Consider the following 11,398-nt stretch of genomic DNA (forward strand, 5'->3'; position numbering starts at 1 on the left):
TGTCATGTATTAGGAGTCAATAACTTCTGCATAGTATTATTTTACTTCTCCATGATTATCCCATGAGCTGTAGAAAATACTATTTTCAGACTGTACAAGGAGCTAAGTCCATAATTATAGGTTGTCACTTATAATTAGCATTACGCCTGGTTTTTAAATTACAGGCCAGGTAAATTATTTGGACAGCAGTGACATGAGCTGGCCTTTTTCACTCAAGCCAGCTTGACAGTTGAGTAACCACCAGTGTAACTTTGCATATTAAGGACACCTTTACAGATACAATAAATTAGCTGGGTAAAGCTAAAACACTCTTGGGTAATGCAGAAGGTGTGCGCTAATTTGGTAACTAAAATTGTCTTACAAATTAAGGAGTAAAAAAGCAAGCCAACTTTAATCATTGCTTAAAATACTATGTTTTTAATCTTAATTATGAAAATGTGCCTCTGGTGCATTGCATGGTGTGATTATGTGTAAGTGCTTAATGTAATGACTTGCTCCAATCCCTTACGTTTTTGTTTTGAAGTAGAGAAGACCATAAAGGTACGGAACAGTGAGTGGGCTTACTGCTCTGTAGAGAAGTATGGAAAGTTGCTTAATATAAGTGTTCAGAGTCTGGATTATTGCTGTGTTCTTGCAGACGCTTCTGTCGCTGCCGGTTTCCTAAATACGTGTTGCATGGAGATCTTAGGAGGAGACTGAAACATTACCTACGTTAAGTCAGTCTGGACAGGGAAGATCCTCATTTGTTCTACGTACAGTTGGTTCTTAAACAATTCTGTGTACAAAAACTTGCATGTAAATGCAGTTGTGAAAATCAGATACAGTTCAACTGGAAGTTCCTCCTCAGGTTATCATCGTGCAGTGCTGTTGTCAAGTGTTAATGCCGTCTCCTAGCGTGAGCCACTTTGATAATATTTCACTGTTGGATTTGACTTCTGTGCAGGCTTTCATAGAAATGAATACCGAGGAGGCAGCCAACACCATGGTAAACTACTACACCACAGTCACTCCAGTCCTTCGAAGCCAGCCCATCTATATTCAGTTCTCCAACCACAAGGAGCTTAAGACAGACAACTCTCCAAACCAAGCAGTTAGTTTTTGTTCTTTACGTTGTCGTACTGGTGGGAGGGACAGACAGTTCTCTGCTGCTGTTTTGATTTGTGCTGCTGGGGTAGGCCTGGGAGGGTTTTGAGATTTGGTTTAACCTTCAAAGTGCTAAACAGAGCATACGAGCTTCTAGTGTATGGAATAAGGACTCCTGCGATAGCTTCTATCCAAAGTCTTGGCAGACAGTTAAATGAGCTGCTAAAACTGCCTTGGTGTCAGGGGAAGAAAACGCATGGTGAACATGAGGGCATGAGAAGCGGTGGTTTAGCATTCTTTAGTTGAACTGAATACCTGTCTTAAAGGCTTGATTAATGTCTAGTCCTTTAGGGCATTTGTTTCTAATATTTGAAAGATTTATATAAAATGAAGCTCTGATGGGGCAAAACTTGTGTCTGCAGTAGAGCACAATGTGTTGCTGGTAAGTGCTAGCTTTGAGGCAGGCAGCACCTGAACACAGCAGTTCTTAAGGCTGTGGGCTGTCTAGAGTTTCTGTGCAGGATATGCTCTGCACAGGGTAAAAAGTTCCCTTTTTCAGCTCAGCTCCTCTTGGCAATCTTTCAGGACAGGAACACTGGAAAGAAGTTCAAGTTACTTGTGCCTCCTTATCAAGGATGGCTGCTGAGTACATCCAGTTTGCCTCCTCTCACTTTTCAGGCTGACTTTCATCAGGATCAGAGCATCTACTGCTGTGCAGATGAAATGCTACTGTTCGGTGCATTTAACAAAGCCAGAATCCAATGCACAGCAGTGAGCACATCAGTTTTATATGTGTGAGGGGGACTCCACAGGAAAACTCCAAGTCAGTTTTCACTCCTGGATCCCTATAGCTGATGTGCATTAATCTTTCGGTCTTGTCAGCTTCTGTAGTATTCTGGAGATGTGTTCCACCCCAGGAGAGCCTAGTTTTTCCTTTTTTCTAAACAATGGAATAATTTTGCTGCATCAGTAGATGCTGAGCAAGGTTCCAGCAGTAGCATAAGTACTTCATATTTTATTTAGTTTGTATTTTTGCATTGCCCTTACTGATTGGGGTGGTCTGTATTGTATTGTCCATGTTTAAAATGTGCTAAAGTCATTGCATCCCCAGCCTTAGGAACAGTAAATTGCTTTCTCTTGTTCTTCTAACTGTTGAGTTCTGCTAGTAGTTTGCAGATAGGAAGCTCGAGAAAAGCTGAATGTGTATTTTTGCAAGCAGAAGTGTTGGTCTAACAGAATGTTTGGTTCTGCAGCGTGCCCAAGCAGCTCTGCAAGCAGTGAATTCTGTTCAGTCTGGAAACCTAGCGCTGTCAGCCTCTGCTGCAGCAGTAGATGCAGGAATGGCAATGGCTGGCCAGAGCCCTGTCCTGAGGATCATTGTTGAGAATCTCTTCTATCCTGTCACTCTAGATGTTCTGCATCAGGTAAAACATGTCACTGCAATGTCTTGGAGGTTGCCCTGGAGGAAGGGGTAGCAACAAATAGTGAACTGTTGTATTTGCAATGTCTGTGTTCCAACAGCGTGTGTGTTTTATCTGTATAATTCAAGTTCTGAACATAGCTGTCAAACTTCTACTTTCTGGAGACCCTGACACCTACACAAGATTCTTCTATTTTTGGTCCCAATCTGGCCAGGCTTTCAGAGATTTGATTGCTGGTCCATTTTAATTGGATTACAGTCTGGTACAGTGCAAGGGACAAATATTTGTCTTCAAGACAACTCTTCAAGTTCTGTTTAGGGTCTAGCAGAAGTAGCTGCTGCATGTCCTTGTGCAAGGGTAGGGGGAAGCAAATACAGTGTCTGGGAGTTATTTAGGCAGTAGCTGACTCGGAAAGTTCCTGCTGTCTGCTGTGGTTGCTTAACTTAATCTTCGTGTTTAAAATGCAAGCTTGACTGCATTTAAGAATCCCTGAAATTCTTGGAAAAGTTCCATTTTGTGAAGGTGTATGTGAATCTTCCTGGGTAAGAATTCGTAATGAGAACTTTATTAAGGGGCAGTTCAGTCACCCTGATGTTTTTCTAGGCTGATGCCATGATGCAAGTTAAACAACGCCCATGGTGTAGTTCAGAACCCTAAATTTTTCAGTTGGGAAGCTAACAAGGTGAAAGGATAACTTTTGTTTCTGCTTCTAGTAATGGAGATCAATATGAAATTAACTTACTAGACATGAGATAACGATATGTAAATATTATCTTGCAGATTTTTTCCAAATTTGGTACAGTCTTGAAGATAATTACATTCACGAAGAACAACCAATTTCAGGCCCTGTTACAATATGCTGACCCAGTGAGCGCTCAGCATGCCAAACTGGTGAGTAGTATGCTTGCAGCGCTAAACACCTGAATTACTTGAACTTCTTAGGCTTGCTTTTATTAATCTAGGATCAATGTTAGAAACTAGCACTTGGGAGTATTTGGTGGTCGTATCGGGTTTACGCAAGCGTTGCCCTCATGCCAGATCACGTGTGTGAGTGGGAGGGAGTTTCCCCGCCAAGAGCAGCACGGCTAACTTGGGTGAATAAAGGGAAGGGATAAATGAAGCGGTGCTTTCTCTCCACATAAAGCAAGATACCTGCTCCGCCTGAAGATGCACACAGGTACCTGGGATGATGTAAAACCTTCTCTCTCCAGAAATTTGTTGCTGTGATCTTAGTATAAATGCATCTTGGATGAAGAATGGTTTGTTTCCTTGCAGTCTTTAGATGGACAGAATATCTACAATGCCTGTTGCACGCTGCGCATAGATTTCTCAAAGCTCACGAGTCTCAATGTAAAATACAATAACGATAAGAGCAGAGATTATACGCGACCAGACCTACCTTCTGGGGATAACCAGCCCTCTCTTGATCAGACCATGGCAGCTGCTTTTGGTGAGAACTCTTGAAGTGGGAGCAGGACAAATGTAGCTGATATGTATGTCATTGGGGAAGGGGGGGGGGGTGCAGTCCTAGTGTATCTGGTCATACAAAATTTTGGAATACAGTGTGACTAACGAGGAAAATTGGGGAACCACTGAATCAGACTGGTGCAAAATACTGGTAGGAGCATAGGGCTGTGGGTGCGTGCAGTGCTTTGAAAGCCCTTCTCCATTTGGGTGCGGGCTGTTGAAGGCTTTCCAGCCGCCTGGGCTTCTGGTGCCATCTGCTGTTTGACCTGCAGCATGGGCCCGGCGATAACGGGGGCGTTTAACCTAGGCCTGAAACCGTTGGGGTTGAACAGGTACAGGAGCTGCTAGCTCGCGCTCTGGCCAGCACCGATGGTCTGATAGCTGTTTCAGAACAGCAGAGTTGGAGGAGTAGTTCTTGTAATTTCTTGAAGTTCAGTGTTACGTTGGAGGCATTTTTGAGTTACTGTTCATGTTTTGGGGTTTAGCTTTTAACTAGGTGGTTATGTTGAAGGACGCATCAAGACATTCCAGCAAAGTGTAGAGTTTTCTTGCTGTTGGGTGTCTCTGTATAAAGTGTATATCTTTCCCAGGTGCCCCAGGAATAATTTCCGCTCCGTATGCGGGAGCTGGCTTTCCTCCTGCCTTTGCAATTCCTCAGGCTGCAGGTACTGTATTTCGTAAGTTGAAATTTTATATAGGTTTTCTATTGCTGAAGCATCTTGATGATTTAAAGCTAAGTAGCGATTATTTTTGTTGGGGTTAGTCATGTAAATTCTAAATGCTGGCATTCAGGCACAGAAGGGAAGGGTATTTCAGTACAGAATTTCAACTAGGAATGCGAGTGTGCAGCTGCAGCACCTCTGGCTAGGCAATATCCCAGTGACAGGAGGAAAACAGGAGTAGCAAGATGGGAGAGACAGTAAAGGCAGTATTTGAAATAATTGGGGGAGATGGGGAGGCGATCAAATTTTCTTGTATTTCAAATTTCCTCATGTGGTTGCAGAGGTTGGGAACTCACCTTGACAGCTGTAAATGTGGACAAAAGCAAGGAAGCTTTGTCCATTTTTCCTAAATATTTTGAGTAAAGCTAGTATGGAAACATGACCCTAATTAGATACACTGTTACAGTTGCACTGTGAAGTTTACAACTCAAGTTGCAGGTAACAAATTATTGCTACTTACAGAACTAGCGACTGTCTGAGATTAAAGGCTTAGGTTTTAGGTGTTAAATACATGCTTTAGAGTGCTAGACTAAACAATTTTTGCTTTGTTTTTCATAGCGTACCAAGCTATGTTGACTTTCTCGTAACTTGATGGAATTTCCTTGCTTATGAGAAACAAGTGCAGATGGAACTGGTCAACCCCTAATGTTTTGTTAATATTCTGTCCTGTTGGGGAAATAGACAATGCCAGTTTGAGGAGTAATTTCATTTACTTGATTACTAGCAATTCTTTCTTGAACTCTAAAGGTCTTCCCTTTGGGGGGCTAATACAGTGAAGTGCCAGATGTTACTGTGAGCAACCTAGAAATGCTTATAAATAAAACTTAACTGTTTCTCCATTCAAGGAGAGATTAGCTGATGGTAGCATACGACATCCGAGTGTTATACGCATGGTTATAGAACAAAGCATTTTTGGCATGCACTGGTTGGAAAGACCCTTACAAATGCACTGTTTGTGATACCTTTCCTGCACCGACAGAGCTGAGGCTTTGTGCTGATTCTGCTTCTTGTGAAACACGCAAAATATTGTAGTCAACAAGATAGTGCTGAGAGGCACCTGTTAAGCACCAGGCACTGCAAGAGCAAATACTATTAGAAATTAAAACATTTCCTGCAGCACCAGAATTGGAGGCTCCTGTTGCTCTTAAAATATGTGGTCGCTGTGTTTTGAATGGTTACCTGCATGTTACAGAAGGCATGCTGTTCTCCCTTCTGGTGCAGCAATACACTAGAGTACGTGCTGTTAATCTCTTTACTGGTTAATATTCTTTAATTTCCAGGCCTGACAGTTCCAAATGTTCCTGGAGCACTAGCTCCTTTGGCTATCCCATCAGCAGCAGCTGCAGCGGCTGCAGCAGGACGGATTGCCATTCCCGGCCTCGCTGGGGCCGGGAACTCTGTTCTGCTGGTTAGCAATCTGAATCCTGAGGTTAGTGGAGTCCTAACTTTACTTTTTTCTCCTTTCTGTTACCTCTGCTTTCACTTTCTGAACACAGATTGTGCTGAAACTCATTGAAAGTGAAATCCTACTGTATCCTAAAGGAAACGGCAAAGCTAGAAAAGCAGCTGCCGTGCTCTGCCAGCTCTAAAACTCAAAGCAGATCAGTACTCTAGTTGCTGAAGGGAAATGAGAGAGTTCACCTCAAATTAAAATCTTGCTCTTCTTTGGTTCAAAGCCAAGGATGCTGCCTGCCTGCTCTTGTCCCATAAAGACTACAATGCCTGTCCCTTGCTCCCTCTTTTATTTGGAGTCTCCCTGCCATTTCCATGGAATAGTGTCATTTGGGTCACAGAATAGTCATGTCCATTCTTCCTTTTCCTTAGCATGTTCTAGTTTTTAATACGTTAATTCAGAACTACAGAGAGAGTTCATTCGGACCTTTGCTCTTTCTGTGTAGTGTCTGGACCCCTGCCAGCTTGACTTTGTACCTGTGCAGTGTTTCCTCTGCCATGTGCTTGCACATTTTCCCTTTCCAAAATTCCTGGAAGTTTTTCCTTAGCTAAACCCCTTAACAGCTCACAGTTTACATTTTCAATTCCACTTAACTTAGTGTTGAACTATTTGGGTTTCTTTAAAAATAAAGCAAGTAGTATTTGAACAAAAACCTTCTTTCATGAAAGAGCATCATGGGAGGATTTGATATGGGTATCTTGGGGTTTTTTTCAGTCAGCTTTTGGCTCTTTGTTGGATTGAAAGTGTAGAATCTTCTAGCGTGTGCAGTAGAGTATGATGAGTCTCTGCTGAAAAGCACTTTAACTGGTGGGACTGTGCACACAAGTTTAATACTACTTGGCAAAGCTATAAAACTTACTGGTGATGTCAGAGTAACCACAAAACCTCTTTTGCATCAAAGGGGAAGCCTGGATGTGATGAATGATCAAAATGGTTAACTCTCGATGAGATGAACCAATTGAATCAGTATTTCGGACTACTCTTTTTATCTGTCATTACTGTTTTCTCCAGGGCATGAAATAATGGCAGCAACTGTGACACAGCTTTGGTTTGGATGAGTTGCTCTTCCTGCCTAGGAACTCCTCCGCCATTCCGGGAACTGCCGTCTCTGGCTGGGTCCCCATGGCTTGCTGTTCGAACAAAAGTCTTAAGCATTAAGAGCTGCCGTCGTTGTTCTCGACCAGTGTGATACCGTCAAGCGTGTGTTTCTTGGGACGATTTTGCGTTGCCTGGGTGGCAGCGGCAGGACAGAGGGCTGTGCTGTACCTCTCTAACTTGCACGTGCTCACAGCTCTGAGCGGTGTCTGAACGGTGTGCACAGTTCTTGTTTAAGTAGGAGCGAGCAGTTATTTCATGCCTTGTGTTTTTTGATGAGCTCTTCACTATCCATCCAGCTTATCTTTGGGCTAGAGAGACTTTGATACTTGTACTGAAGCTGTGAACTAACAGACCTGAAACTTTTTCCATTGCCTGTATAATCAGTGTTGTAGAAACTTACCTGTGCCACAACCAGTTAGCTAAGAGACAGTATTTCTCTGGAGTGACTGCGCTGCGATAGATAACGCATAAGGCTTTTTCTGAATCGGAATCATGGGACCTGAAATTACTCCGTTTTTCCTTTCCATGATGAGTGGAAGAAGTCTGTGTGTCTCAGCTTGCATTGACTCTTACTTTCAATGCGGACTCTTGCCTGCATGCAAAGTTGTCACTGGGAGCAGAGATGCTATTCCTGCCTTCCCGGCCGAGTGACAGCAGTTCTGGGTTTCTGCACGGTGAGGTCAAGCCACGGAGATGGAAGGGAATAGACTTCTGTTGCAAATGAGGTACCCGGTTCCTTTATAGCAAGCACTTCTAGCAGACCTTTGAGGGGTTTTTGTAGTGATACAGCTGCTCATCTGGATAACCTTTTGCTTTAAAGGCAGCGGCTGGTATCTAAATGGGACTTTCCCTGTTCTGTTACAGCTAAGTATTGCAATATGGACTGGTCCTAAAGCAGCACGTACAGCTGTGGTTTTGGCTTGATCCATGAAGTCATTTCTTAGAAATTCTTGTAATCAGAGAAAATGTTTTTAGTCAAATTTTAGGGAATACCATTGCAATTTAATTCGGTATTAAAGCCCGTAGAAGTCACTCTGTTGTGATACTGTCTCTTACTTCTTTGTATATCTTAAGTAAAAATGCCTTTTCTTTATCATTGTGTTCCACTAGGTAAAACCTATTAACTGTTTCTGTAAACAAGTTATTGTATGTAGAATTCTATAAATCTGACTGATGGAACACTACATATTTCCTTATGTATTTACTGACCTGTGTTTTTTGCTACTTTTTTCTTTTCTCCCCATCCCTGAATTTTTTTTCTTCCCCTGATCCGGAATTTCTTTGCCAACTGACTGCACGGTACTTCTGCTTCCTGTTGTTGCTTGAAACAAAAAATAAAAACATTCCCCTTCCAAAAAAAAAAAAAACCCTGCTCTTCGGAAACCAACCTGCCCTTCAATATTAACCATCTTGAAAACTTCATCATCCATCAACCAATTTCGCCATTTCCTGCGGGGACTCTGCCCTTCCTCGTTGTGGACGATTTGTGCAACCTCGCTCTCCCCTTCGATTCCTTACCTCTTCCCTGTCCCTCCGCTGCCTTGCTCTGCTGTTCTCTAAAGAGAGTTACACCCCAATGCCTCTTTATTCTTTTCGGTATGTTATTATTCACACTTTTTATTACCTTGTTTTTCATTTATTTGAGATTACTTTTTTGATACTTCAAAAATGTACAGTTTGCAGTTTGCCATTTTTTGAATGCATAATTTCATTTTTACATTGTTTACTTAGTTTGCTATTTAATTTAGTTTGCCTTTATTTTATGTTCAGTTATGCATGGTTTATTGCTTTGCATGTCTTTTATAAGAGTTTTAAATTGTGATAGCATGCTAAATTGTCCAGTCTTCTGGCAGTAAGATTTTTGCTTTTTGCTGAAACCCAGTATCTTTTCTTTAATGTATTGTTCCATTATTATTCTGCTATATAAGAGTTTTCCTTAATTAGAGCAGAATAAGTAACCGTGGTTGGAATGAGATCAGTTCTGGTTGTGAATGAATGTTTTTGCTGTTGGATTGATTAGCTAATATTAAGTTGAATGAGACTTCATTTTTTTTTCCCCCCTACCTAAGACTGTTCTTGTTTTCCTCACTTTTTGAAGGAGTCTATGGTGATGTGCAGAGGGTGAAGATTTTATTTAATAAGAAAGAGAATGCCCTAGTTCAGATGGCTGATGGAAACCAGGCCCAGCTTGGTAAGCGAGCTTCAAAGTATCAGACCGTTAGCATTAAGAGACCTAATGGGTAATTAAAGCTTTCCTATCGGTACTTTCTTCTCTTGCAAAAAAACACCCAAAACCTGAATGTGTCCTAATTGCTTGCCTGCGTATGTAGTATGGATTTGGGGCAGCTCTGGAAAAGGTATGGTTTGTTTGTGCAAGATAATCTAGAGGGAGAATAGAGCAAACAGTACCATGAGGTGGAGTAACAATACCTCTCGTGCAGTTCCTGGAGGATGTTGTATCTGCGTAGGGAAGAACTAGAATGAAATTCCAGCTTGGATTTAAATGCCTAACAAAACTGTGAACTACCGTTGTAGTCAGTGCTGTCTCTGTTGCAGCCATGAGCCATTTAAATGGTCAGAAGCTCCATGGGAAGCCAATCCGTATAACATTGTCCAAGCATCAGACAGTACAGCTTCCCCGCGAGGGACAGGAAGACCAAGGTCTGACTAAGGATTATGGAAATTCTCCCCTACATCGTTTCAAGAAACCAGGCTCCAAAAATTTCCAAAACATCTTTCCCCCTTCTGCCACTCTTCATCTGTCCAATATTCCGTAAGTACCTGTGTGGAGAGTTCCTATATGACTGAGTACACAAATGTTTGCAAATTTAGTGTGAGAGTAAATACGGTCAGCTTTTTGCTGCTAGCAGGAGGAAAGCTTGCCTGTCTTCCTGTTGCTCCTCGTAGCCTTTCCAGTCCAAGAAGCTACTGGTAGAGAATTTAGAAAAGGCTCTGAGAATTGTTTTTTAGAGATTAATTTGGTCTGTCAATGTACATTTGACTGGAACAACTGTTTGTTTCAGACCTTCAATAACCGAAGACGACCTTAAGATGTTATTTTCAAACAATGGTGGGATGGTCAAAGGATTCAAATTCTTCCAGTAAGTGTTTTCTCTTATGTCCTGTCCTTACACCGAGCTTTTCAGTACGAGAAGGGTAGAAGCGCTTAGTTCTGATCGAATTCCAACTCCGGCTAAGTGAGAGGTGAGCAGAATCATCGCTAACGTAGTATTTCACTCTGAATAAAGAATTCCAGAGTAACCCTGGATTGAGTATGTGGCAAGTATGGGTTAATGAAGAAAGGGTGAGAAGGTTGGGTATGCATATTTATCACCTAGATGTACTCTTCCATATAAAAAGAAAGTATATCGCAATTACCCGGGTAATTGCGATAGTTAATTTTCTGCTGGCCTTATTGAGTGCTAGGTAAGAAAACTTGCATCGAGTTAGGCAAACTCTGCATACGGTCGTACTGAATGTGACTTAAACTTCTGTCTTGTCAGGAAGGACCGTAAAATGGCTCTGATCCAGATGGGCTCGGTGGAAGAAGCCATTCAATCACTCATTGACCTCCATAATCATGACCTGGGTGAGAATCATCACCTGCGTGTGTCCTTCTCGAAGTCCACCATTTAAAGCTTTGGAAGGCGTGGGACAAAATGGACTTGACTTAAAACCTCTTGGGTTCAGCCTTGACCTTAAAAGGCTGAACACTAGGGTTTCAACTTCCATCATTCCAGAAAAAAAGCCACTTTAAAAATGCAGCTGAAGTGACCTTAAAAGACCAGAGATTTTATTTTTTTAAAGAGAAATCAGTTTACCGGTTTTTAAAAAAAAAAAAAAATTAAGTCTAATTCATATTGCTAACCTTGCGGTGATGGGTAACAATCTTGACTGTTCAAATAAAAATCACAAGTTAAAGTTTACACTTTGGAACCTGCTCTGGGAAATTCCCCTCCCCTCCTGCTCTTTCTCCCCTGAAAAGCAGATCCTAACAAGTTTATCAGGTTTCACATTGATGCCTTTTTTATTTTCTTTACCCATCCATGCCTTGAAAGACCTAAAACCACTGTGTAAATTCACTTTAGCGCCTTTGAGTCAGGATTTTGCAAAACGCGTGGTGTATAGGAGCTCCCAACTCGCCCAGCACAAAA

At 41.9% G+C, this 11,398-nt stretch overlaps 1 protein-coding gene across 6 annotated transcripts in view; it reads left to right on the plus strand.

The window, feature by feature from the left end:
• Nucleotides 1-11,170, plus strand: part of PTBP1 (polypyrimidine tract binding protein 1) — a 28,707-nt gene extending 17,537 nt beyond the window's left edge. For 4 of the 6 annotated variants that reach the window (XM_087769502.1, XM_087769500.1, XM_087769505.1 and 1 more), the window contains 11 exons: nucleotides 944-1,090; nucleotides 2,337-2,507; nucleotides 3,285-3,395; nucleotides 3,780-3,954; nucleotides 4,562-4,648; nucleotides 5,974-6,122; nucleotides 8,807-8,840; nucleotides 9,343-9,435; nucleotides 9,801-10,017; nucleotides 10,268-10,345; nucleotides 10,748-11,170. In XM_087769502.1, coding sequence (XP_087625628.1) covers nucleotides 944-1,090; nucleotides 2,337-2,507; nucleotides 3,285-3,395; nucleotides 3,780-3,954; nucleotides 4,562-4,648; nucleotides 5,974-6,122; nucleotides 8,807-8,840; nucleotides 9,343-9,435; nucleotides 9,801-10,017; nucleotides 10,268-10,345; nucleotides 10,748-10,880 — 1,395 coding nt within the window. In that variant the 3' untranslated portion in view covers nucleotides 10,881-11,170. The remainder of the gene's footprint in view (nucleotides 1-943; nucleotides 1,091-2,336; nucleotides 2,508-3,284; nucleotides 3,396-3,779; nucleotides 3,955-4,561; nucleotides 4,649-5,973; nucleotides 6,123-8,806; nucleotides 8,841-9,342; nucleotides 9,436-9,800; nucleotides 10,018-10,267; nucleotides 10,346-10,747) is intronic. The other 2 variants (XM_087769501.1, XM_087769506.1) reach the window with 2 other exon arrangements.
• The last annotated feature ends 228 nt before the right edge of the window (nucleotides 11,171-11,398 follow it).

This window comes from Nipponia nippon, unplaced genomic scaffold, assembly GCF_047370975.1.
Source record: "Nipponia nippon isolate SJK-2023a ecotype South Korea unplaced genomic scaffold, ASM4737097v1 scaffold_31, whole genome shotgun sequence".
NCBI lineage: Eukaryota > Metazoa > Chordata > Aves > Pelecaniformes > Threskiornithidae > Nipponia > Nipponia nippon.